The sequence below is a fragment of the Echinops telfairi genome, unplaced genomic scaffold, assembly GCF_000313985.2.
Source record: "Echinops telfairi isolate 266 unplaced genomic scaffold, ASM31398v2 ScPeMD7_7425;HRSCAF=8463, whole genome shotgun sequence".
NCBI lineage: Eukaryota > Metazoa > Chordata > Mammalia > Afrosoricida > Tenrecidae > Echinops > Echinops telfairi.
The window spans coordinates 5,020,009-5,045,790 of NW_022111325.1; the positions used below are offsets into that span (position 1 = coordinate 5,020,009).

General features: G+C 40.3%; 1 protein-coding gene and 1 pseudogene across 1 annotated transcript; both read left to right on the forward strand.

Moving 5' to 3' along the window:
- Positions 1–357: 357 nt before the first annotated feature.
- CD1E (CD1e molecule) lies at positions 358–3,274 on the forward strand. The gene is made up of 6 exons (XM_030887874.2): positions 358–418; positions 732–1,028; positions 1,840–2,118; positions 2,343–2,621; positions 2,903–2,996; positions 3,115–3,274. Exons 1-6 carry the CDS (start codon positions 358–360, stop codon positions 3,272–3,274), a joined length of 1,170 nt encoding a protein of 389 aa, XP_030743734.2.
- A 17,146-nt stretch (positions 3,275–20,420) lies between these two features.
- Positions 20,421–23,677, forward strand: LOC101653097 (annotated as a pseudogene).
- Positions 23,678–25,782: the final 2,105 nt, after the last annotated feature.

The following is a 25,782-nucleotide window of genomic DNA, read 5'->3' on the forward strand; positions in this document are numbered from 1 at the left end:
CTAGTTAGCAATGGCATTGAAAACCCACGTGCAGACTGCGTGTCCCTATCGCCAAAAGCTTCTAAATTTTCCAGTCAGACCACAGGCTGGGGAGAGGAGGGCACAGATGGAGCAGGGGGAATATTTGGAAGTCAAGATCCTTGGGAGCAATGGTGATGGGCGGGGCGATGGTAGAAGGGCAGCATAAGGAGGGCTGGAGGGGAAATGAGAAACCCTGTGGGAGGCTTGTGGCTGAGGGAGGTAGTCTAGCTTCTTTGAAAGGGATGTGGGCAGGAGAGGTTTGTCTGCAGTTGGAGTGGAGCTGCTATGTGAAGTGTGAGGGTAGGTAGCTTGTCTACCCTCTGACTCAGAATCTCAATGCTGCTTCTGCTGCTCCTGATCTTCAAGGGACTCTTCTGCCCTGGGGAAGGCATACAGGGTAAGAAGTCCTCAGGTGGAGAAATACCTGTGGTTGGGGCACAAGTGAACAGAGAAGCAACACTGGGGTGGTTGTGGTCACACAAGGAACAGTAGTCTATAGAATGCCCTTGGAGTTGCATTCTAGGCTAGTTCCAGTGGTAAATCCTTGCCCTTGTCTCAGTGTCTCTGTGTGATTCTGGGGAGAAGAACTTGGCCTGTAGGAAATGAGTATTCGAATACCTGCAACCTGTTAAGCTCTGTCTCCCCTTTCCTCTCTGGGTTCCCCGTCCTTCCATCCTCTGACACTCTTTCTGTTTATCATCCTCTCTCAGAGCCCCGGAACTCAGGACCCCTTCATGCAGCAGCAGAGGAGGTCCCTGTCTTCCACTTCCTTCAGAGCTCCTCCTTCGTAAACAACAGCTGGGCATACACCCAGGGCTCAGGCTGGCTGGGCGAAGTGCAGACACATGGCTGGGACAAGGTGTTGGACACTATCCGCTATCTGAGGACCTGGTCTAGGGGTAACTTCAGCACGGAGGAGCTGAAGAACATCCAGTCGTTATTCCAGTTGTACTTTCATGGTTTCATCCGAGAAGTACAAGCATATGCCAGCCAATTTCAGTTTGAATGTGAGTTCACTGTTCTCTGATCATTGTTTTACCTGAGGGCTCCAACCGTATGGGAAAGGGGAAGATGGCATATGGGCTCTGATTATGACTTAATTGGCCTGATCTTATACCTTGTCAGCCGTGCCTGTTTTTATTTTGCCCTATCTTCTCTATTGAGGAGCCTTGGGGTTTAGCGGTTACACATTGGGTAATACACAGTGGTTACCCAAGGTCAGCAGTTTGAAACCACAAGCTGCTCTTTGGGAGGAAGACAGTGCTTTCTATTCCTGTAAAGAGTCATAGTCCCAGAAACTCACAGGGGAAATTCTACCCTCTCCTATAGGGTGGCTATGAGTTGATGTTGATTCAATGGCAGTGAGTTTGGTTTATTTTCTCTGTAGGCAGAGGAGGGCCTTCTTGCACATAGATTTTTCACTTTTATGAACATACCCTCAAGTGTGGTTCCTCAGAAGGATTGTCAGTGCTCTCAGACTGCTAGCCAGATATCTGCCTTCCTTTCTCCATTGTCCTAGTGGTCACATGACTGGGCCGGTGTCTAATCATCACAAGCAATTTCTCTTTTCTACTAGTTTTCTGTCTTCCTAACAACCCCCCTACCTATCCCTTTTCTATGAATTATCTTAAAATATCTGTGCTATCTTTGAATTATTTTCTTGCAAATTTCTTCCCCCTTTCCACCCCAACTCTAGTCTCCCATTATAATTCTTCAGAAAAATTTCCTTCCTTTGAATCCTTTTATTATCTTAATTGTTTACCTCTCTTCTCTGTAATTATTTCCATCTTTGTTTTCTCCTCCCTCATGTCTTTCCAGATCCCTTTGAGCTTCAAATATCAGCAGGCTGTAGCATGCATGTTGGGAAGCCGTCAGAAAGCTTCTTAAATGGGGCTTATCAAGGAACAGATTTCCTGAGTTTCCAAGGAAATTCCTGGCTGCCATCTCCAGGAGCCGGGAGTCAGGCCCAGAAAGTCTGCAGGGTGCTAAACAAGTACCTAGACATTAAGGAAATAGTGCAGAACCTTCTCAGTGACACCTGCCCTCGATTCCTGGCAAGCCTCCTCAAGGCAGGGAAGGCAGAACTGGAACGGCAAGGTAAGGTAGACTCTCTTTCCTTCTACCCCGAATGCTTTAACTCTTATATTTGAGCTTTCCAGTTCTCATCATCCTTTTGAAATTTATGATGAGAATCTAAAAAATGGGATGTGTGGGTTTAGGTCCCATATAGACAAGGGGAAAAGTTGATTACCCACATTGTAATCTTAGTTCTTGAGCTCTGACCTAGGGTCCTTCCTTGAGTTCTCTCTATTTCTCTACAGTGAAGCCAGAAGTTTGGGTGTCCAAAGGTCCCACTCCTGGTCCTGGCCGTCTGACACTGGTATGTCATCTGGCTGGCTTCCATCCGAAACCAGTGTGGGTGATGTGGATGCGGGGGAAACAGGAGCAGCATGGCACTCGGCGAGGTGATGTCCTGCCCAATGCTGATGAGACCTGGTATCTCCAAGTAACTTTGGATGTGGCAACTGGGGAAGCAGCTGGCCTGTCCTGTCAAGTGAAGCACAGCAGTCTAGGAGGCCATGATATAATCATCTACTGGGGTGAGAATGAACTGGGTGCAGAATGGAAAAGATGGAAGATATCACTAGAGCTTTTGAATGCAGGATTGTTAGGCAAAAGAAAAATAAGGGTGGGAGATGCCAGATAATGAAAGATAGAGAATGATGGCAGCTACATTTCAAGGAAAGCTGGTGGGGGATTAGAAGTACTACTGAGAGATACTCGAAGGGCCTTGTGGCTGGGCAGAAAGAGATCAACAATAGACTCAGCAGGAATTGAAAGTTGAGCTCTTAAAACTGCGTCCACATTTCCCCCCAACCAGAAGGCTCCTCCATGTTCCAGAGAGTGACGTGTCTGACTGCCATAGTCACAGCGATCGCACTCACCGCCCTTGCGTTTTCATTTCAAAGGCTTAGGTAAGCCTTGTCTTCTCCAGCCTCTGCTTTACTGGTTCTTCTTTTCTTTCTCTCTTTTTCCCTCCTTCCCCTGATTTCTTTTTGCTTAAGTCAAAGTCCTTTTCCTCTTCTCCCACAGGTCAAGCTGGAATGTTCTTGCTCCCAACATGCAAGAATCCGTCACTGGAGCCAACACTCAGGAGCCCAGGAGTCCAGGATATCAGTTTTGCTCAGCCTGGGATTGGTGGGCCAAAAACAGATTCTTGAAGAAATGGAAAGCAATCCTAAACCGATTTTAGTTCCATTAGTTTGATCTTCTTCTTTAGTTTTGCTTAAACCTGGATCATCCCCATAACCCCAGCATAAGCCTATTAAAACAGATTTTCGAAGGACTGTTTTGTTTTTTTGTATGACCTTCCTACAACCAATGTCCAGCAATATGTTTTCTGTTGTGTCAATCAATACTGATCCTTTGGTGAGAGAGGGGTTACAAATGGGATCTGTTCCAAGGTGTGTAGACCAGTAGTTCTCAACCTTCCTCATGCCGCGACCTTTTAATACGACCCCAACCATAAAATTATTTTCATTGTTACTTCATCACTGTATATAATTTTGCTACTGTTAGGAATCGTAATGTAAATATCTGATATGCAGGATGTATTTTCACTGTTACAAATTGAGCATAATTAAAGCATAGTGATTAATCACAAAAACAATATGTGATTATATATTGGGAAATATTTATTTCCAATTACAAATAAATGTAATTTTGTCTTGAAGCATGGTGTAGCATGGGTAACAGTCATCACACTGGGTACTCCTAAGTGGGCGTATCTGCATGTGAGCTGACCCTGCTGGAGAGAGATAGCGGAGTGGTGTCTCGGTTCCTAAGACCATTGGAAATATATGGTTTCTGATGGTCTTAGGTGACTCTCATTCGACCCCCAAAGAGGTTGAGGACCGCTGGTGTAAAACTTGCAGGTAAATTGGAACAGGTGTGTCTAATTAGTGCAAGCAAAGACTCAAAGTCCTTTCTATTCTTTAAATTTAAAAGCTACATGTGCAGCATATGAAGGTAATTATGATAAAATATGTATTTGGAGTAGGAGTTGGTTTAATTGATTCAAAGTGAGGGCAAGTTTTAGAGGATAAATAGAAATTGTCAGACATTGGCAAACCTTTACCTCTTCCTAGTTCAGATACCTCTTTCTCCTGGGAGTTTCCCTGGATCATCCACCTGAAACCTTTTCTCTATTCCCATAATGGAAATGATCTTGTTTCAGTTCTCTTCCTTCTCTGAAATGTGTAGTTCTCCTCTTTCCTTGCAGTTGCTAGAGAGCAGAATTCCAGTGTTTATATCCATATCCATGACCAAAGACTTTGATTCTTGGCTGGCTTCATGAGCGTGTACCCTGTGAAGTAGAACAGGGTCCCTTTATCAGAAAAGACAGCGGTTTGATTTAATGCTGTGTGGTTTCTGTCTTGGAATTCTTAATACATCCAAACATGGGAGATGGATTTTTCATTTTTCACAAATCCCACAAATTATGCAGTGAATTCTGCCTAATGTAGTGTGTCTCAACCGATCTTGGGTGAAATAACTTTGTCATCAGAGCAAGTCATGTTGCTTTGATTTATCCCCTTATTGACATTTCTGACTATATTCTTATTAATATCTTTTTCTAACCTCATTTACTGAAGGCGAAAAGGCAGCGGGATGTCACAGATCCACATGGTTCTGCTTGTCATCTTCAGAGATAGCTAGAGAAAACAATAAGGTGTCAAAGTCAAGATGTATTTGGACTGGCATTCTTGTTTGTCTGCGAAGCTGTAAGTCTGTGTGTGTCTGTAGATGTGTGTAATTAGAGTATTTTGAGTAATTAGAAAGAGAAATGGTGTTGATAGTAATATTTGATTGGCAGAGACAAGAGAGAAGTAAAAGAGTGGTCAGATCTCATCTACACTATAAGCTTGCTCTTTTTTGTTATCTTAGGTGATAATAATGCTTGGCTTCCGTTTGAATTTTCATACAAATTATTAAGCTATCCAATCCCTTTCATTGTTTCATTTAATTGAGACTTGAAAAATGGGGAGTTGGTAAGGTGCTGAGCTCATGTTACAGCTTGTCAACCTTTTTCATGGGCGGCTTATTGAGCAGAGTGTACCGATTTCTTAGTAGAAATTTGTAACTTCTTAGAAGGTATTCTCAACTTTCTAGGTGGAGGCTCATGTGGTCACTTATCGCTTGCATCCTTGCCCTCTCACTGTTGCAAGTCCATCACCTTCTGTCTGACATGCTCCATTTATTTGGGGCATGTCACTGGAGTCCAGCGAGGTAGGAAGCTTTTGAAGGGGTTATTTGGAGGAATAAATGATGAAAACCAAAGTTTCAGCATACGGAGAATATCTCAGTAGGGTTCTTTCAGTTTCTGACAAAGGGATGTACTGGAAATATGTTTCTAATGCTTCCTCTTTGAGTGGATTTTTCCCTATGACTCCCCCCCTCAAAAAAAATCAAATTCCAACCCCTCTGGACCCATTTGTAGGGCTGTTGCATGCTGTACTAAGTTTTCTGTGGCACTCAACTTTTTGCTTCTTACCTGCCATGCTAAGCTTCTCCCTAGCTCATGTCCATTATGCTTACTTTTCTTCTTTGCCTTGGACATTCTTTTCCCAGCTCTCCCACGGGCCACTTCTCCACACCTGCTCGCTCTTAGCTCCAGTGCCACATCTGTAGAGATGCCTTTCCTAATTGGCTTAGCGAAAGGTGTTGTTTCTGTTAGGTGCCATTGAGTTGAATCCAATAGAATGAAACACTGTCTGGTCCTGTGCCATCTTCACAATTGTCCTTGTTTGAGCCCATTGCTGAAACCGCAGTATCAATCCATCTTGTCAAGGATCTTCCTTGCTACTTTAGCAAGCATGATGTCCTTCTCCTGGAATTTCTCTTTCCTGACAATATGTCCAAAGTCTGTGAGATGAAGTCTCACCATCTTTGCTTCTAAGGAGCATTCTGGCTGTACTTCTTCCCAGACTTGTGTTGTTATTCTTTTGGAACCTCATGGTACTTTCAATATTCTTCAGCACCATAATTTAAATGCACTGAGTCTTCTTTTGTCTTTATTATTCATACAGAGTGGGCAACCCCCACTCAAATAATATTTTCACTTCTCAACTACCTTATTGGTGCCTATTCTTCTCAGGTACTTATAACTACAGTACCTTATTCTGCCTAAGTATAATTAGAATCACTCACTAGCATTGAGTTGATTCCCATTCCCAGTGACCCTATAGAACAGGGTAGAACTGCCCTGTTGGCTTCCTGGATTGTAACTCTTTACATGAATAAAAAGTCTCATCTTTTTCCATTGGAGCAGCTGATGTTTTCAAACTATGACCTTCTGGTAAGCAGCAAAATGCATAAACACCACATCATCAGGAATCCAGAATTAGTATATCAGTAGATACTGTGTTTAGGAAGCCATTGTTTCAGTGGGGGTTGCCTGCACATACGTTGTTCTTCCCATAACATTTTCATAAAGTACTTCGAAAAAGCCCTAAGGAAATATGATCATGTTGCTGGAAATAACAGCATAATAGGAAGTTTCAAATATTGGGTCACACAATAACAGAAAATTCTGTGTCATTCTTATAGTGTAAACCTTAGACCTGTTAACAAAATAACAACAACAACAAAAACCTATTGCCATTAAGTCAATTCTGCCTCAAAAAGACCCCCTAGGACACAGTAGAACTGTCTCACAGGGTATCTGAGGATATAATCTTTATTAAGACAGATTGCTGCATCTTTCCTCTATGGGGCCACTGGGAGGTTCAAACGATGGACATTTTGGTAAGCAGCTGAGTGTTAAACCACTGGGTTAAACCAAACTCACTGCCATCAAGTCAATGCTGACTCCTAGGGACCCCCTGTGGATTTCTGAGACTCTTTACTCCTGTAGAGTTCTTGCTGGTGGTTACAAACTGCCCACTATGCAGATGGCAGCCCAACATATAATCACGATACCACGATGGCTCCTTGTGCATACCTTAAGACTCTGTAATTTAAAAAAACAAACAAAAAAAAGACTCTGTAATTTCATCAGAGAACCTGGCTTCTGGTACTTATGAGAAGTGTGCTACTGAATACGCCCCAAGATACAGGTTTCATCTAGCACTGATAACCATGGTATTCTGATGGGAATGCTGGGATACAGGACATCTTTCTTCTAGAGCAGGGCTGGGAAAGACCTGGCTCATGGGCTGTATAAAGCCCATAAAATCATTAATACCAGCTAACATCACACAATGTACCAAAGAGAAACAGTTTCACCCATCATGTTGTTAGTGTTGTTAGGTACCGTTGAGCCAGTTCTGGCCCATAGTGACCCTATGTGCAACAGAAGGAAACACTGATTGGTCTGGGGCCATCCTCACAAGTTTTTCTATGCTTGAGCACATTGTTGCAGCCACTGTGCCAATCCATCTCATAGGGTCCCCTCTCTTTCGCTGGCCCTTTACCAAGCATGATGTTCTTCTTCCTCCGGGAACTAGTCTCTCCTGAAAGCATGTCCAAAATACGTGAGAAAGTCTTGCCATCCTTGCCTCTAAGAGCACTGTAGCCATATGTGTCTTCTTCTAAGACAGATTTGTATCTCCTTTTGGCAATCCATGGTACTTTCAATATTCTTCACCAGCATCACGATTCAAATACATAAATTCTACTTCAGGATTCTTTATTCAATGTCTAACTTTCACATGCATATGAGGCAATTGAAAAATGTCATTGTTTGGGTCAAGTGCACCATAGTCCTCAAAGTAACATCCTTGCTGTTCAATACTCTAAAGAGGTCTTGTGCACCAGATTTAACCAATGCAAAGTATCATTTGATCTCTTGACTGCTGCTTCCATGATTGTAGATTCAAGCAAGATGAAAACTTGACAGCTTCAGTTATTTCCTCCATTTTTACCTATCGATCCAGTTGTGAGATTGCTACTTGTTTGTGCCAGGAAACTTAGAAGATAGTTACTTGGCCAACACACTGGAAGAGATCTATATTGTACCCATTCCAAAGAAAGGTGACCCAATAGCATGCTAAAATGATAAAATAATATCATTGATAGCACATGTAAGAAAAATGCTGCTGAAGATAGTCCAACAATGGTTGCAGCAGTCCATCGGCAGGGAGCTGCCGTAGAATATAGAACAGCAGCTTTCCTTGCTGACAGCAGATAAATCCCGGCTGAAGGAAGATAATACCAGGTAGATAGATGTTCACTTGTATTTTATTCACTATGCAAAGGAATTTGACTGTGTGGATCATAAAAACTATGGATAGCCTTGAGAATAATTAGAATTCCAAAACATTTCATTGTGCCCATATTGAACTTATACATGGATCAAGAGGCAGTCTTGTGAACAAAACATGGGGATACAGCATGGTTTAAAATCAGGAAAGGTGTGATTCAGGGCTGTTTCCTCCCAGCATACTTATTTAAATTCTATGCTGGGCAAATAAATTAGAGACTCTGGACTATATGAAGAAGAATGAAGCTCTGGCTGAAGGCGTATTGTCAACTTTCAATCTGCAGATGACACAATCTTGCTTGCTGAGAGTGAGGAGGACTGGAGGCACTTGATAATGAAGATCACAGATTGCAGTCTTCAATATAGATTACAACTCAATGTATAGAAGACCAAAATATTCACAAGTAAGCCAATAGATAACATTATGATAAATGGAGAAAAGATTGAAGTTGTCTAGGATTTCATCTTGCTTGGATCCACAATCAATGCTCATAAAAGCAGCAACTAGGAGATCAAATGACACATTGCTTTGGGTACATCTGATTCATAAAACTTCTTTTAAGTGTTGTAAAACAAGGAATTTATTTGGGGAACTAAGGTGCACCTGACCCAAGCCATGATATTTTCAATTGTCTCCTATGCATGTGAGAATTGGATATTGAATAAAAAAGACTAAAGAAGAATCCAGGCATTTGAGTTGTGGTGCTGCTGAAGAATATTGAAGGCGCCATGGACCCTTAGAAGGACAAATAAATCTGTTTTCAAAGAAGTGTAGTCAGAATACTCTTAGAGGCAGGATGGTGAGACTGTCTCCAGTACTTCTGACATGTTTCAGGTGAGCCCAATGTCCCTGAGTTGAGAACTTCTCAGTCTGAGGAGACAGAGGAATGTAACACCAGAGACAGTGTGATACAGCATGCAATGGAGCCACAGACCTAGGAAATTGATATAAATAGGGCACTGTGTTAGTCTGGGCTGACTAGAGAAACAAATTCAGAGACACTCATATGTGTATAAGAAAGAGCTTTATATTAAAAGCAATTGTATAAGAAAACATCCCAGCCCAGTCCAGATCAAGTTCATAAGTTCTATATTAGTCCTCATGTCCGATACCAGTCTATAAATTCCTCTGCAGACTCACAACACATGCAGTGATGCTGAATGCAGAAAGATCACAGGCCGGTGGATGGAAAGTCTTGTGGCTCCAGTGGTGGTGGAAGTTTCTCCAGAGCTCCGGCTGCCATCACCATGGTTCCATGTGGCTTGTCCACAGGAAGATGAAGCAGAGCATGTCCTTCCTCCAGGGAGGAAAAAGAAGTTCCCAGAATCCTCATGAGAAGGCCATGGTCACAAGGAAGAATCAATCAAGTTGTGATTTGATTGAAAGGCTAGACCCCACCCCTTCATTCTTTTATCAAGTTAGCATAAAATTGTGTTAACTACCACAGACCAACCCTTGTCAACTTGGCACAACTCTTTAGCCATACATAAATTTTAAACAAAATAATAATAAATCATATCTGTACCTAACAGGACAAACCTAAAATGCATAAATTCAAAATGTGCCAGCCGCATTTAAACATAATATTCCGTAAGGGAGCAAAACAATATTCTATGCCTAACAATTGCAGTTAAGTGAACACATACACCTTAATCCTATACCCTATGAATATATTCCCCCACCTTTGAAAGTTTGTAAACCAGCCACTTCATGCTTGAATCCACCCAATTTTGGGTATTCAATTTCTATACTGCCCACTTCCATCAACCCAGTGCTCTGAGGAAACAAGCATGTTCTTTGATGTGAAGAATCTTCATTCCAGTTGGAACCTTGTGAGTTTGCATCCATTAGCAAAAATCAAATCAGGACAGGTCACCCATAAAGTCAGCAGCAATATACACCAATTCAGAGGCTCAAAAATCTTCTCTTCATTTAGTCGGATTCTTGTCAACTCAATGTTGGACATCTCATTTAGCCTCACCAGGGTGTTAAAAGGCTGCTGCGCATCTCAACTATGGGTGCCATCACAAATTCTCAACAACCCTAGCACCCTTTTGCTAGGCCATGAACTTCAGACCAGTCAACCCATTCTTGTCTTCTCTAAACCCTTGAACCAGGTCCACAGGTGTCAGTGGCCCAACTCAACTTGTTTCTTTATTGCTGCATTTCTCTCACTTCCACTCAACAAGTGGATCCAGGTGGCCACCTAGTAAGCATTTCAGCCTGTCCACAGGCTCCCTTTAACAGTTCGGTTCTAGAGTGGAGAGTTCCTCCCCTGGCTCCAGATTTTTCCAATCTCAGGCACAAACCACTTGTTCAAAATTCAAAAAGCCAAAGTGTTCTTTTTTTCCTCTTTAGTCTATCAACAGCCCTCTAGGCAAGTCTCTTTGAATGCAAAATTCCTGAGTATTCCAAATCACTAGGTGGGGCTTATCTTTCCAGAGCCTTCTTTTCAGGTGAATCTTTTTAGTTAGTTTCCAGAATGTTAGCGTTACTGCGAGAAAGATGGAAAGACGTATTATAGGGACCAGGGACAGAAGGGCTAAGGTAGTGAGAAGGATCATTGTATTAAATGTTGCTAATGAGGATGGAAATATTCGCAACAGAAATTGGAGTGTATGGAATGTTATAAGAACTGTAAAATCCCCCAATAAAATGATTTAAAAAAAAAGATTCAAAATGATGTCTGAAGACAGTGAGCTTACAAGCTCTCTATACTTCCCAACAATCATTTCTATCAATAACAACAGGCAAAAGAAAACAGTATCAATCCAGAACAGTCAGATCATGAGCACATTCTTAAAAGTCAACTCCAATCCTTATCTAAACTTATCTCAATCCTTATCTAAATGATTCCATGGCACAAATCATTCAACCCAGCAGAGAAGTAGAGAGTGTAGTAGCACATATGGTTTGTTTCAGAATTGGTAAAAAGGATTGGAGGATGTAGGTATGCCTAACCTCTACTTTATAGGAATTAGATTTAGATTCCTAATGATCTACTTTGTGAAGGTTGGTGAAGATGTCTGATGCTATGCCACTTTTACATCACTTTGGAATAACTCCAAACTGAGGAATGAAAGTCACAGAGATAGATAAAATCTCAGTGTTTGAATGTTGTAGTGAATAAGTGTTTGTAAACACCTGGATGTCCATGGAATAGGGCTGGGTAAGAATATATTTATTACTGATCAATAAGAAGGTATGCATATGTAAAAATGGCATGTGGTTGGGGAAAATTTGACTTCTTCTGATTTCAAAAGAGGAAACTAGAATCAAACATATCAGCATAAGACTGATTCCAGTGAGGAAGAGGTCAAACATGACTCCACGCTCCAATCTTCTTTACCAATTCTGCCATCAATTGTAATTCCCATGGCACTTGCTTTTCTATTGTTTTTGATAATTCATTGCAATGAGTCCACAGAAATCACAGACCATACTAGTGATTATTGGGTTTATTAGAGAAATTAACAGATTATAATTCAGGATCAAATATACTCAGAATACAGCTCTTTCTTCAGAAGTGTCTTCCTGTAGGCATAACTGTCTGGTTAATGCCTTTCCAACCACATGGCTTCTTGTTCACTGACCCTGTTTGGTCAAGATTACAGTCTTTTAACACTGCCAATAAATGTCCAAAAAGCATGTTACTTTACCATAAACCTCAAACCAAAGGCACTCAGCTTTACTTGCTCTGTGGTCTGGGAAGGCCACTGTTCTGTTTTGTGCTCTGGTTCCTGGTTCTGCTGCTGCTGCTGCTGCTGCTGCTGCTCTACCACGTATACTTAACTTTTCTGGCATCACAGTTTTCTGTCTCTGGACTGAGGAGAGTCAATGCTCAGGAATCTCAGGGTCCAAAGGACACATTCTACTCTGGGATCTTTTTTCTTGATGGTGAAATATCCCTCTTTCTACTGCTGAGTTGACTCATTTTACACCCAGCAAGATGACAAGATTGATCAATCTCATCTTAGAGTTCCAAGTTTTTATTTTATTTATTTATTTTTCTGTTTGCTTTTCAAATTTTTATTATTAATTGAGAGTTCATACATATACCATATCATTCCATAGTTCAATCACGTCAAGAAGTATTGTACAATGGCTATCACAATCAGTTCCTAAACAATCTTTTTCTTTCTGGACTCCTAGACATTGTCTCCCTTTTACCTCCCCCTGCCACATGACCCCCCGACCCCCTGAAATCCTTATTAAACTTGCTGTCCCTATCGCTTCATCAGTCCTGAGTTGCATATACTGAAAAACAGAACAACATGTAACACAACTTCAAGAGTATGACTTCCAATGACATAACACCTCTGAGATGCTCCCTAATATGAATGAACAAAAATACAGAAAATGTTGAAAACCAGATCAGGTCCAGTGTGCCTCAGAGGGGGAATCAACTAACAACATCTTAACTATTCAAGTCAAATTTATGCCTTTGATCTTCTGTCATTATCTTTCCAATATCCTTGCCCCCATTCCTCAATTGTAGATAGAGAGAGTTCACTGGAGGCTTATATCCTGTGTGGTTCCCACAAATGAATCTTGGGCTCCCACTGTCATCTATAGCCTTCTACAAACCAGCAATGCTCTCAGCTTTCCATCCAGCTCCCCCACCCCCTTTCCTCCCTTTTCTCTTCTAGTACCCTCAGGGTACCATTACTCCTGTAACTATTTCTGAAGGGTTATCTCTCCTGACTTTCATGTACCACAAGATCTTAAATATACAAATGAACATATGCAAATCTAATATGATTAATGAGGTAAAACAAATAAAAACCATAATAGTAAGGGGAGGAAATATTTAGGAACTAGAGGATAGTTATGTAGCTCATCAATACCATACTGCACCCTGGATTTATCATCCATTGTCTATGGCCCTTCTGAGAGGTGCTGCCCAATTATCTGACAGGTGGGTTTTGGGTCTCCATTGCATCCACGCCCCTTCACATTGATTTGGTTGTGGGTTTTTGAACTTCTGATACCTCTTCCCATGGTAACCTCATGATCTCATAGGCTGGTGTTCTTCTTCCATGTGGGCTACGTTGCTTGCCTGCTAGTGGTGCCTTGTTTAATTACAAGCTTTTAAGTCCCAAAACATTATATCTTTTGATAGCCAGGCATCATCAGCTTTCTTCACCACATTTGCATATGCACCCATTTTGTCTTCAGCAATTTTGTCCACAAAGTGAATGTATAATGCCACATTATTACAACAAACTGTTCTTGTACTGTGGCAAGATTTAAGTAGAAGCCAAAGTCCATTTGCTTCATTGTAATGTATGCATATATATGCATATATAAAAAATACACATATATTTATATATATATATATTTTTTTCCCCTTCTACTCCTCCATTATGTTTACCCATCGTCCACCACTCAGATACAAATACATTGAATTAACAGGACCGAAAAGCCACATCCTCAATTTTAGAACACTTACTATTCCCCTGTACCCTCCCCTGTACCCGTCATTGTTGGCTTCCCACTCACCTTCCTTCCCCCTGCTCTCCTCCCATGCCCCCCTGGGCCCATTGGTCCAGTCACTATCTCTGTAAGATTGCTTATCCTGAATATCTTGTATAGATAAACAGCAAACAAAAACAAAAAACAAACAAACCAAAAAACCATACAGATAGTCACAAGTCTATCATGACTTAGAACAGGGATCGTGACATAGAACAAATGAATACCTATGTGTTATATATATATAGAGGGACATGTTATAAACCATCTGTCCTGACCCCATTTCTTTCAGGTTTACCTATCCTGGGTCCCATTTATCTAAAAACAGACACACCTTTTTAGTCTTCATCCATTATATCCAAAAGGCAAGCATCCTATAAGACCACGTTGCTATTCCTGCAGTCAGGGATGGTGCATTCTAGTGCTCCCCACCCCAGTTATACCTTTAGACTTTCACTGTGACCCTCTTGTGAGTAATCCCCAGATAGGGTGCCAAGTGCTGCTCCCCAAGTTAGAAGTTTACAATTAGGATTCTCCAGGGACTTCATAACTTTGCTCACATCACTGGTCTGTTGCATTCCTATCTTGGTTTGTTCCCAGGTGGGTGGAAAGGCCACCCTCTTTCCTTGAACTGTGTCTTTAGGGCTGTCCTCTACAGCACTGTCATCTTTGAAGACGGCCTTATGTCTTGAGCTGAGGCCAGCTCTGCAGGCATCTTTAGGAACAAGCTGTTCTGAGAATTGACACACTGGAATGAGGTCTACTCTTGCTTTCCCTTTCCTGTGGAAATATAAACACGCCCCATCCCCCTTGCAGTAGTTATTCTTCCCCCAGCTCTCTGTGGGCCTTAAAGGCATATGAGATGGAGGGGAAAAAATGCCTTTCAGTGCAGGTGCTATCTGTATCTGGTGTTGATGACATATGAATCATTGGGTTTGATCTGCCTTTTGCCAAAATATCTGGTCCTCAGTCCAGGGACTAAGTGTTGTGTGCATTTTCCCTTACGCCCTGCTGTTTCCCTTATGTTCTGCTGTTTGAACTTACCTCAGTGGACTCATGTTGTACTTGACTCTTTGTGCTTGGGCAACTTCATTTAGCAACCAACTCTTTCCACGAGATGAGGTATTTCATAGTTTCATCACCATTTTTAGGGATGCATAGTATTCCATTCTGTGTATGTACCAGATTTTTTTTTATCCATTCATCTGTTGATGGAAATTTAGGCTGTTTCCATTTTTTTTTTTTTGCAATTGTAAACTATACAACAATGAACATTGGAGAGCAGATGTCTGGTCACAGTCTGTTTCTTATTTCTTCTGGGTATATCCCCAGAAGTGGAATTGCTGGTCATATGGTAGATTTATTTCCATCTGTTCTAGGGAAAGCCAAGTCACTTCCCACCGTGACTGTACATATCTACAAGACCACCAGCAGTGGATAAGAGTTCCTTTTTCATCATACCCTCTCCAACATTTGTTGATTTCTGTTTGCATGAATTGGGCTCTCTTTGTGGGTGTTATGTGATATCTCATGGTTGTTTTGATTTGCATTTCTTGGATGGCTAAAGACTGGGAGCATTTTCCCATCTGTTTATTGGCCATTCGGATTTCCACTTTCATGAATCTCTGTTCAAGTCTTTTGCCCACCTCTTCAGTAGGCTATCTTTTTTTCTTGTAAGCTTGCATGATTCTGTGGATTTTAGTAATAAACACTTTTTCTATTATGTCATTACCAAATATCTTTTCCCAGTCAGTGGGCTTTCTCACTATTCTTTTGATGAAGTCTCTCGATGTATACACGTGTTTCATCTTTAGTAGGTTCCCACCTATTTTATCTTCCTCTAGGTGTATAATCTTCCTTATTTCTGATAGCCCATGTATGCCCTGCGCTACGGTTCTTAGCTTTGCCCTAATTTTCTCATGGATGATCCTGATAGTTTGGGGTTTTACCTCGAGGTCTGTGATCCACCTTGAATTTGTTCTTGTGCATGGCGTGAGGTAAGGGTCTTGTTTCATTTTCTGCAGACTGATATCTAGTTTTTCCAACATCATTTGTTGAAAAAGGCATCTGCTTTCTTTGCTATTTTGGGGGCCTTTGTCAAAGATCAGTTGTCAATATGCTACTGTTTTTTATTTATTTTTATTTTATTTTATTTTATTTTTTAACATTTTATTAGGGGCTCATACAACTGTTATCCCAATCCATATGCTACTGTTTTTAATTTCATATTTTCTGTTCTTATCCATTGCCTGAGTACCTATCATAATACCAGTACTATGCTGTTTTGACAACTGTGGCTGTATAACGCATTTTGAAGGCAGGTAATGCAAGCCCACCCGCTTTATTCTCCTTCTTGAGGGCTTCCTTGCCAATTCTGGGCTTTTTCCCTTTCCATATGGTTGATAGTTTTTCCATTTCTTTGAAAAAATTTGCTGGGATTTGCATGAAGATTGCATTGGATTTATATAGTGCCTTGGGCAGGATTGACATTTTTACAACATTGAGTCTTCTGATCAAGGAACATGGGATATTCCTCCATTTGTGAATATCCCTTTTGATTTCTTGTAATAATGTTCTATAATTTTCCTCATACAGATATTTTGGGTTTTTGGTTAGGTATATCCCTAGATATTTCAATCTATGCTTGGCTAGTTGTGAAGGATACTACCATTTTGAGCTCCTTTTCTGTAGTCCCATCAGTGGTATATAGCAATCTAATGGACTTCTGCTTGTTGATTTTGTATCCTGCCACTCTACCATATTCCTCTAATGTTTCCAACAATCCTATTGTGGAACCTTTGGGGTGTCCAATATACAAAATCATATCATTTTCAAATAATGATAATTTCACTTCTTCTTATTCCAAACAAATACCTTTGATATTCTTCCATTGCCTTATGTTATTAGCTAGGACCTCTAGGACGATGTTGAATAGGAGTGGGGACAAGGGGTATACTTGTATACTTGTCGGATCCCATTTTTCTGTGGGAATGTTTGCATCTTTTCTCCATTAATTGTAATGCTGGTTGTTGGTTTTTCATAATAGTTTTTATTATATTGAGGTAATTTTCTTCTACTCCTGTCTTCCTGAGTATCCTAATTAGGAAAAGGTGTTGAATGTTGTCAAATGCTTTTTCTACATCTACTGATATTATCATGTGGTTCTTGTCCTTTTTATTGTTAATTTGGTGATAATGTTGATGGCTTTTTGAATGTTTAACCATCCCTGCATCCCTGATATTAATCCAACTTAGTCATGATGGAATATATATATATATACTTTTCTATTCCATTGGCCAGCATTTTGTTGAGGATTTTTGCATCTATGTTTATTAGAGATACTGGCCTTCAGTTCTTTATTCTTGTGGGACCCTTGCTCAGCTTTGGTATCAGTGTTATACTAGCTTCATAGAATGTGCTTGGGAGTTCACTGTCCTTTTCTATATTTGGGAAGAGTTTGTGTATGACTGGTGGCAGCTCTTCCCTGAATGCTTGGTATAATTATCCTCTGAAACCATCTGGGCCGGGGCTTTTTTCAGTTGGGAGTTTCTTAATAGCCTTTTCTATTTCTTCTTTTGCTAAGGGTCTGTTCAAGTTCTTGACGTCCAAATGAGATAATTTCCAGAGGGATTGTTTTTCCAGGTATTTGTACATGTTCTCCAAGTTGTTGAACTCATTGGAGTACAGTCTTTCATAAGACTGTGTAAGTAGTCTTTTCATTTCATTGGGGTCCCCTGTTTCATCGTTTTACCTGGATGTTGACGTCTGCTCTTTCCTATTTGTTGTTAGGTTTCCTAGCAGTTTGTCAGTTCTGTTGATCCTTTCGAAGAACCGCCTTTTTACTGAGTTGAATTTTTTTCATTTTCCCCCACTTACATATCTCCGCCCTGATTTTTATCATTTCTTTTCTTTTGCTATTAGATGGATTATTCTGTTGGTTGACTCTGTTCCAACTGTTGACGATTTTGTGATAGGGTATCAACCAAAAGTTTCTCTTCCTTCTTCATATGTGCATTTATTGCTATCAAGCATCTTCTGATGACTGCCTTTCCTGTAACCCATAAATTTTGGTATGATGTATTCTCATTCTCATTAGTTTCTAGAAACTTCCTAATTTCATCTCTAATTTGGGCCCAAACCCAGACCTTTTAAATGAAGTAAGTTATTTAACGTCCATGTATTTGTCCTTGTTGAGTTAAAAATTTAAAAATCACAACTCTGTTAACAAACACTCACAAGTGATTCATATAATCTTATCCGTATCTTCCCTACCTTCTCATAGCTAGATCCATCGGGGAAAGAAACAATACACCCAAGTCTGTAAGACCCTCCCCAGTCAGTTAATGGAAGTTACAAAGACTATGGCTCCAAGTGCCATAGCAATCCAGCTACTCCACCACAGGACAGAAACTGAGAGAACAAAGTGTTCAGAAAGTGTCATGCCAATGTGAAAGCTTGACTTGGTGTCTGTTAATCTAATAGCAAATCATGTCGCTCTTCCTCTCTGCCATTTAGCTAATTCTGACTTCAAGTGACCCTGTTGGGCAGGGTAGAACTGCGCCTGTGGGTTTCTAAGACTGTAACTCTTTACAGGACTAGAAAGCCTCATCTCTCTTCTGAAGAGTAGCTGGTGGATTCAAGCTGTTCACCTTTCAGTTACCAGCCCAACATGTAACCACCACACTACCAGGGATCTAAGAGTAAATCATAGTAAACAATGAATTCAACAGTAAAGCAAAACAGATCTTGCATGGTCTTCTAATTTTAATTATTAACTATCTCATTTTCATTATACTTTACAAAATTAGTGGTCTACAGTGAATTTGGGGGGAAATAACTGGTCCTTCACCTCAGATAGATTGAGGAGTACAGAAATAGGATATCTGGGATGTGGGTCATGGCTATAGGGGACCCAGGAATAAGGACTAAGACAGAAAGTTTTGTATGCCATGCTACATTATTTAGTTATGTCTCTTAAAAAATGGAAATTCATGTGCTTACAAAAGTATTTTTAAAAAGCTCTTACAAGAAATGATTTCAAATTTGTGTTAAAATGTATTAACATGCTAGCAAGGACATCAGGAAAATGATTCTATTTCGTTTGCTTCCAAAAAAAGTATATTTCAGAGACAGCATGAAATTGTAGAAGTAATAAGCTTGGGAAAGAGAATGCTCACAAAGTAAGAATGGTTATAATTTCATTTCATTTCAAGTTGCACTTAACAGCCTCAAGACAGAGTTTTTCATTTCTTTAAACACAGGCAGTCTGTACACAGACGGTTTGAGATGCCAGGTGCTCAGACGTTAAAGCAGAAGAAAAAAATAATGAAAAAAGAAGCAAATGATAGCGATTCAAGTGTGTCTGAATTTGAAATAGCACATTTTCACTCCCATTAAAGCATAAAATTATGTCAAACAGATAAGAAAGAATACAATTTCTCATTTTAAACATAGTTGCCAGCAGTTTCCTTCCTTTAAGCTGCAAATAAAAATGCCAATGGTATAGTTTACTTTTTTGGCATGAGAGACTTTTAATTTTTATTTTTTTTCAGTGGAGAACTATAAGGATCACATTTTAGAAGCATAACTGGGTCTGAAAGTAGAAGCTATATTAAAGTGGTCAACAAAAAAGACTTTTGCAATGCTTACAGGGCAACTTGAGGGAGAGTGGTGCTAACACAAGAAGTGATGATAATACAACTTAGAAAAACAGCTTATCATGGAAAAAAAGGGCAATCTATAAAATACCAAGTATTAATCTCTATTAATGTTGTTGTCCCTTACCCTGAAACCTGACTAAAACCCTATCAACAGTTCTAACACGACCTCAGTGATCACTGGGATAGGATGAAGGGACGTTCTGAGTCTGTATTTGGACTCCAGGAGATTTTGCATCTAGTTATGAGAACTAGTCCTTAATAGTATTGATACAGACGCTAAAAAAAAGTCTTATGGGCTTAAGATAATAGGTTTAAGGGTGTCAATAGAAGCACTGTGAAGTTAAAAGTGGCACGAGATTTTGGTTTGGTTAAAGAAATAAAAGAGGATTATGAAATGCTTGCGTGGTCTTTAAAGTGAGAATGGAAAACCGTTTGCTCACTTGTTTTGGGGACATCATGTTTTCTAGAAAACAACAACAAAATAACCCAAGCTCCCCTGCCACTGAGTGGATTCGGATTCATAGTGACTGTATCCAACAGCACAGGACTGCAGTACAGAGTTCCCAAGACTATACATCTTTACGGGAGCAGATAGCAGCTTCTTCTTTTTCTCATGGAGTGGTTGGTAGGTTAGAACCACTTAGTTCATGATACCATCGAGACTTCTAGGTTTTCTAGAGAGTCATTGAAAAGGAGGAAAATCCTCAATGAGATAGGTTGAAATAGTTCCCTCTATATTTCTTCATTTACAATCAAATATAAAATTTTATAATTTTTACCTTAAGAAAGATTTTCTTCATAGTGTTTATGTAATCACTTCCAAGCAGGGAGTGAGCTTTTAATTTCTGGATTAATCTCCCAATTATATGGAGATTAATTAATCTTCCAACTGAATTATCAGCTAACGGAAAGTTGCCATCATCTGATAAAGCTGAAAGCATGATAACTTAATCTTTTAATTTTTGAATCTATCCATTTCCACACCAGTAGGTTTGGTAAGATGTGGGCTGGAAACCTCAAGCATGGGAAAGTCAGGTAGGCCTAACTTTGAATCCTGCCTCAACTTCTTGTTGTAACCATGATCCCAGGCACATTCATTTCCCTCTCAGCAGCCACCTCATCTTTTGCCCATGGCTTGATTGTTCCAAACCCCCCCAAAAGTGGATGAAAATTGGACCTGCCTATGGTTTGCATTTGGAGTTAAATACTATTCTTCAGAACTGAGCAACCTTCAAAAAGCGTTTACATGGTTTGTTTTACACTTCAGGCATGACATTCTTTCAGGAAAATTGAAATGCCCATATGTGTGGGAAACAGAACTGGGAAGAGAGTGTATGTGGGCAAACTCTCAATGCAAATGCATTAAGGAGTCTGATAGCCTGGGACTCCCGTGGGGTGAGAACTTCATGTTTGTAAATTGGAGATGCGTTCCAGTCACATTCTCCTAAGTAAGCCATTCCTTTCAATGTCCCCCCATAATAATGCCAAATTTAAGGTGCTGTTTGCAAACATGTGGCCACTCACTATGCTATTGAATGCCAACTGCTTGAAGGCGATCTGTCTAAAATTTATCTGGCATCAAAGCAATCATCCCATCTAATCCTAATTATGGCCATGCTTAAGGATCCGAGATGGTTTCCCTGGAGAAGAGCTCAAAGACACCTAAGGTCAAACCAGCTCAGAGACAACCAAATTTAGGCTGCCATCTTGACTCTAGAACCCACCCATCTTATTATGTATGTATCTTGCTGTCACATGTATGCCTCCAGTGCCCCCCTTTCCTATTGTGTATATACCCCGAGCTCATCCCCCTCATGTTATGTGTGTACCTCCAGTCCAACCCCTTCCTATTATGTATGTTTACCGTGACTTGAGTGCCCAAGATTATATAAGTTCTTGAGAATACATTATACTCTCTCTCTCTCTGCTCAGACCTGGTTCCTGAAACCATCTCAGAGGTGAGCCCTTGCATGCCGGGTCTCATGTCTCTTTTATTTACCCCTCAGTTGCACAACCACCCTCCTTGGCCCCATTCGGTGGTGGAGGCTGGTCCCCCACGCATATGAAACAGCTGTGAAATTAGCTGCTCCTGTCTGCAAGTAGAGCCTAGTGAGTTTGAAGCTCCTGAGCACACCCCAGAGCTTATGTCTGAGTTCCTGTTCTTTCCAAATCAGACAGAAGTCAGGGAATTTGATATCTCCCAGAGATGGACAGAGTACAGGGGAAAGATCCCTGTTCAGATGAAGTGCTCCTACCTGAATAAAGCAAAATGGCTGGAAATGTATACAGAAATGTAGACACACATTTCTCCTGTCAGGAGAGAAAAGATGGTTGTGCTCTCTTGAATTGACATGGGCAATCACATTGATCTTTGAGGGCCTAACAACCTAGGCTTGTTCTTCTGGCCTAAAATTAAAGAGCAAGTTGGCAATTGCGGTGGTTGAACATGAAGGTCAGGGGCGAGAACAAGAGCATGTGTGTGTGTCCCGGTTGGGCAATGCCAGCATCTTCAAGCTCCTCTTGAACAGCTCCTCTTGAACAGGAAGTGGCTCTTGAACAGCACGCCTTCTTCAGGGTTGGGGCACCAGGAAACAGCAAATCAGACAGGTCAGAATTCAGCAGGCTGGGCTCCCGTCTCCTGTTCAGTGGGCAGACAGAATATCTAGCCAAACATGGGTCCAGGTTATGAAGAATGAGCTCTTTTAAAATGAAGCCCAGTAAAAATTAGCCATCCCAGAGACATTCAACTTTCTTTCTTTAAAAAAAAAATTTTTTTTATTAGGGTTCTTACAGCTCTTGTACCAATCCATACATCAATTGTATCAAGCACATTTGTACCTATGTTGCTATCATTTTCAAAACATTTTCTTTCTACTTGAGCCCTTGGTATAAGCTCCTCCTTTTCCCCCTCCCTCCCTCAACCTCCCACTCTCGTGCACTCGTTGGTAAGTTATAAGCTATTATTATTTTCCTATCTTACACTGTCAGCTGTCTCCCCTCACCCACGTTTCCTTTGTTTGCCTCGGGATGGGGGGAGTGTTATACATCAATCATTACAATTGCTTCCCCCTTTCTCCCCATTCTCCCCCCATCTTTCCCCACTCTCATGATATCTCTACTCCTTTTACTATTCCTGAGGGGGTTAACTGTTCTGGATTCCATGTGACAAGAGCTCTTATCTGTATCACTGTACATGCTGTGGTCTAGCCGGATTTGTAAGGTGGAACTGAGGTCATGATAGTGGGGAGGAGGGGAGGAAACATTAAAGAACTAAAGGCATGTTGTATGTTTCGTCGGTGATATACTGCACCTTCGCTGACTCATCCCTTCCCTTCTGTGTGGGGATGTCCAATTGTCTATAGATGGACTTTGGGTCTCCACTCCAACCCCTCTCGTTCTCATTGATATGGTTGTTTTGGATCTTCTGATGCCTGATACCTGATCCGCTCGACAACTCATGATCACAAAGGTTGGTGTGGTTCTTATATGTGGGCTTGTTGCTTTCCTGCTAGATGGCCCCTTGTTTAACTCCAAGCCTTTAAGACTCCAGGCACTATGTCTTTTGATAGCCAGGTACTATCAGTTTTCTTCACCACATATGCTTACATACCCATTTGTCTTCAGCAATCATGTGAGGGAGATGAGCATCACAGAATGCCAGATTATTAGAACAAAATGTTCTTGCATTGAGGGAGGTCTTGAATAGAGGTTCAATGTCTGTCTGCTTCCCTAGTACTTAACATTTAAATATATGTATATAAATCTATATCCCTATTATATATTAATATATTTGCATATATACATGCCCATATTTCTATAAATGTCTTCTGCCTCTTAGTCTTTTCCTCTATTTCTTTTTACTTTTCTCCTGTCTCACTATCATGGTCAACCTCCATTCAGCTCTCAGTACTTCCTCTCGGCTACATTGCACTTGATTAAACCCTCTAGGTATTTGATGTCCCCTAACCATTGATTTTAGATCTCTTGCTGTTCCCTTGTCCCTGGGTTTGGTGGTCCCCCGCTCCCTCTCCCTGTAATCCTACTTTCAAAGTAAGCAATCCAGTGATGACAGCTCAGCTCTGCTCTAAAACAAATTCTGAAGTCCATTGTTACCAGCCTCAGTATCATCCTAATATCCACCCCAGCCAGTCTTGGTGACACTCTTACTCTCTAAATAAAAGGCCATCTGTTCAGGATGATAGGTCATTTCCCCTTCATTGGACTAAACCATTTTCCCCATGTAAGAAGAATGGATAGACCAAGTGATCCCCTACCTTCTGTACAACTCTAAAATTTTATGATTCTATTAACATTTAGTTTTCTAAGCTGGAGATATAACATTCGATTCAAGGATCTCAAATGAAATGATAGTAGCTGGTTCTCTGTGAAAAGACTCCTGCTTTTGAGAAACCAACTAAGATATGCTTCGTCGATGATATACTGCACCTTGGCTGACTTATTAGACTGTCATTTAAATACTGGGAGATGTAAATTTCATATCTCAAATCCGTGTAGCCACTCTCAATTTTATTGATTGTATTAATCATCAACTGCATAGCATTTGTTTTGATAGAAGTTGGTGCTCAACAAATGTATAAATGTGCTTGACACAATGGATGGATTTATGGATTCTAATAACTGTATGAGCCCCCAATAAAATGATTAAAAAATAAAAAGCCAAAGTACAGACAAAAATAAATTGCTGCTCAACTACAAGAATACTTTAAAAAAATGTCTTAGTGACTGGTGCTGTTAACTTGCATGATTTAAAAGGATGTAATTGTGATTACATGCTGTCAAAATTTATGGAATTTACTCTCTCCAAAAGCAGCCTATAATCTGAGATGAATTTATGACTCAAAGTGGATAGGATTTTACTCAAGTTGTGGCAAAACATTCTTTAGAATGGGACAGGGTAGGTATTGCCCCAGTCTTCTTTGAAGAACCAGAAGACACTAGATTATCTTTTAGGGCAAAATTTGTCCCAAATATTTATTTTTTCCATTTCAAGCCATGGGTCAATTTTTTAAAAAAAGATAAGCTTGAGGCATTTCACATTAAAAAAAATGAAATCAATGAACATTTATGTATATCATTATAATTTGTCCCAGTTTAAGACTTAAAAATTTGTGCTTAAGCCTTAGAGGCATATTATTGATAACATTTGATCCTTTTTGGCACACACACACACACACACACACACACACACACACACACGAGCGTGCGCCCCACCTGAGAAGGAGAGAATCTGCCTCACACCTTGCACAGTGCAGTCCATCAATTATAATTTCTCCCTAAGTTATTTGTTTACAAGTGTGTTCCAGTTTAGAAGATGTTTTGATCCTCGAAATATGTGCTGTGACAAATAAATGTGTCCTGCATCTTCTGATCTCCTTGGGATATTTTTTCAAATGTGTTCCAAGGAATAAATATCATTCTTTTTTTTTAAAAAAGATAAGTATTGATAATGATCTAGAAATGTGGTGTTCTACTTTGAGAATATTTTTTAGGGTTGTTTAACTTGGAATTTGTTCAGAAATTTTCAAGTTTCCTTTTAAAAGATGACCACCTCAAGAGTAAAAGAAACACTGTTTATTTGTTCTACACCTTGTTCTTTGTTAAGGAATTAATTGTATTCCCCCAAATATGTGTTGGGTCGCAGTCAAAATCAACTCCAAGGCAATTAACAGCATACCTGTGGATATATTCTATTTGGGAATAGCATTTACTTGCTACATTAATTAGCTTATATCTGCATCGAGTGTGCCGCAATCAATCACGTTTGAGATATAAAATAGTAGATTAGAGACAGAAACAAAGAAGCATACATGGGGGAGATAGATGCCATGTTACAGGAAAGCGCACTAAAGAATTGAGAAACAATAGCAAAAAAGAGTCAAGAATCTTCTGTTATAGATGACAAAGCAAGATGTCTTCTCTTAGAGCTAGTACCCCTAGCCTCCTAAATTGTGTGAAGAACCCTGGTGGTAAATGGGTTATATGTTGGACTGCTAATCACAAGGTCAGTAGTTCAAAAACCACCAGCCACTGGTGGAAGAAGATGAGGGAGGGTTTCTATTCTTGTAAAGAGTTACAGTTTCAGAAACACACAGGGGCAATTCTACACGGTCCTTATAAGCGAGAAACAACTTGATCGCAATGCGGTATTTTTTTTTTTTTGCTTTGTTTTCTTTCTTTCTTTTTAACCTCTGTTATATTCTTTTTTAAAAATCATTTTATTAGGGGCTCATACAACTCTTATCACATTCCATACATACATCAATTGTGTAAAGCGCATTTATACATTCATTGCCCTCATCATTCTCAAAACATTTCCTCTCCACTTAAGCCCCTGGCATTAG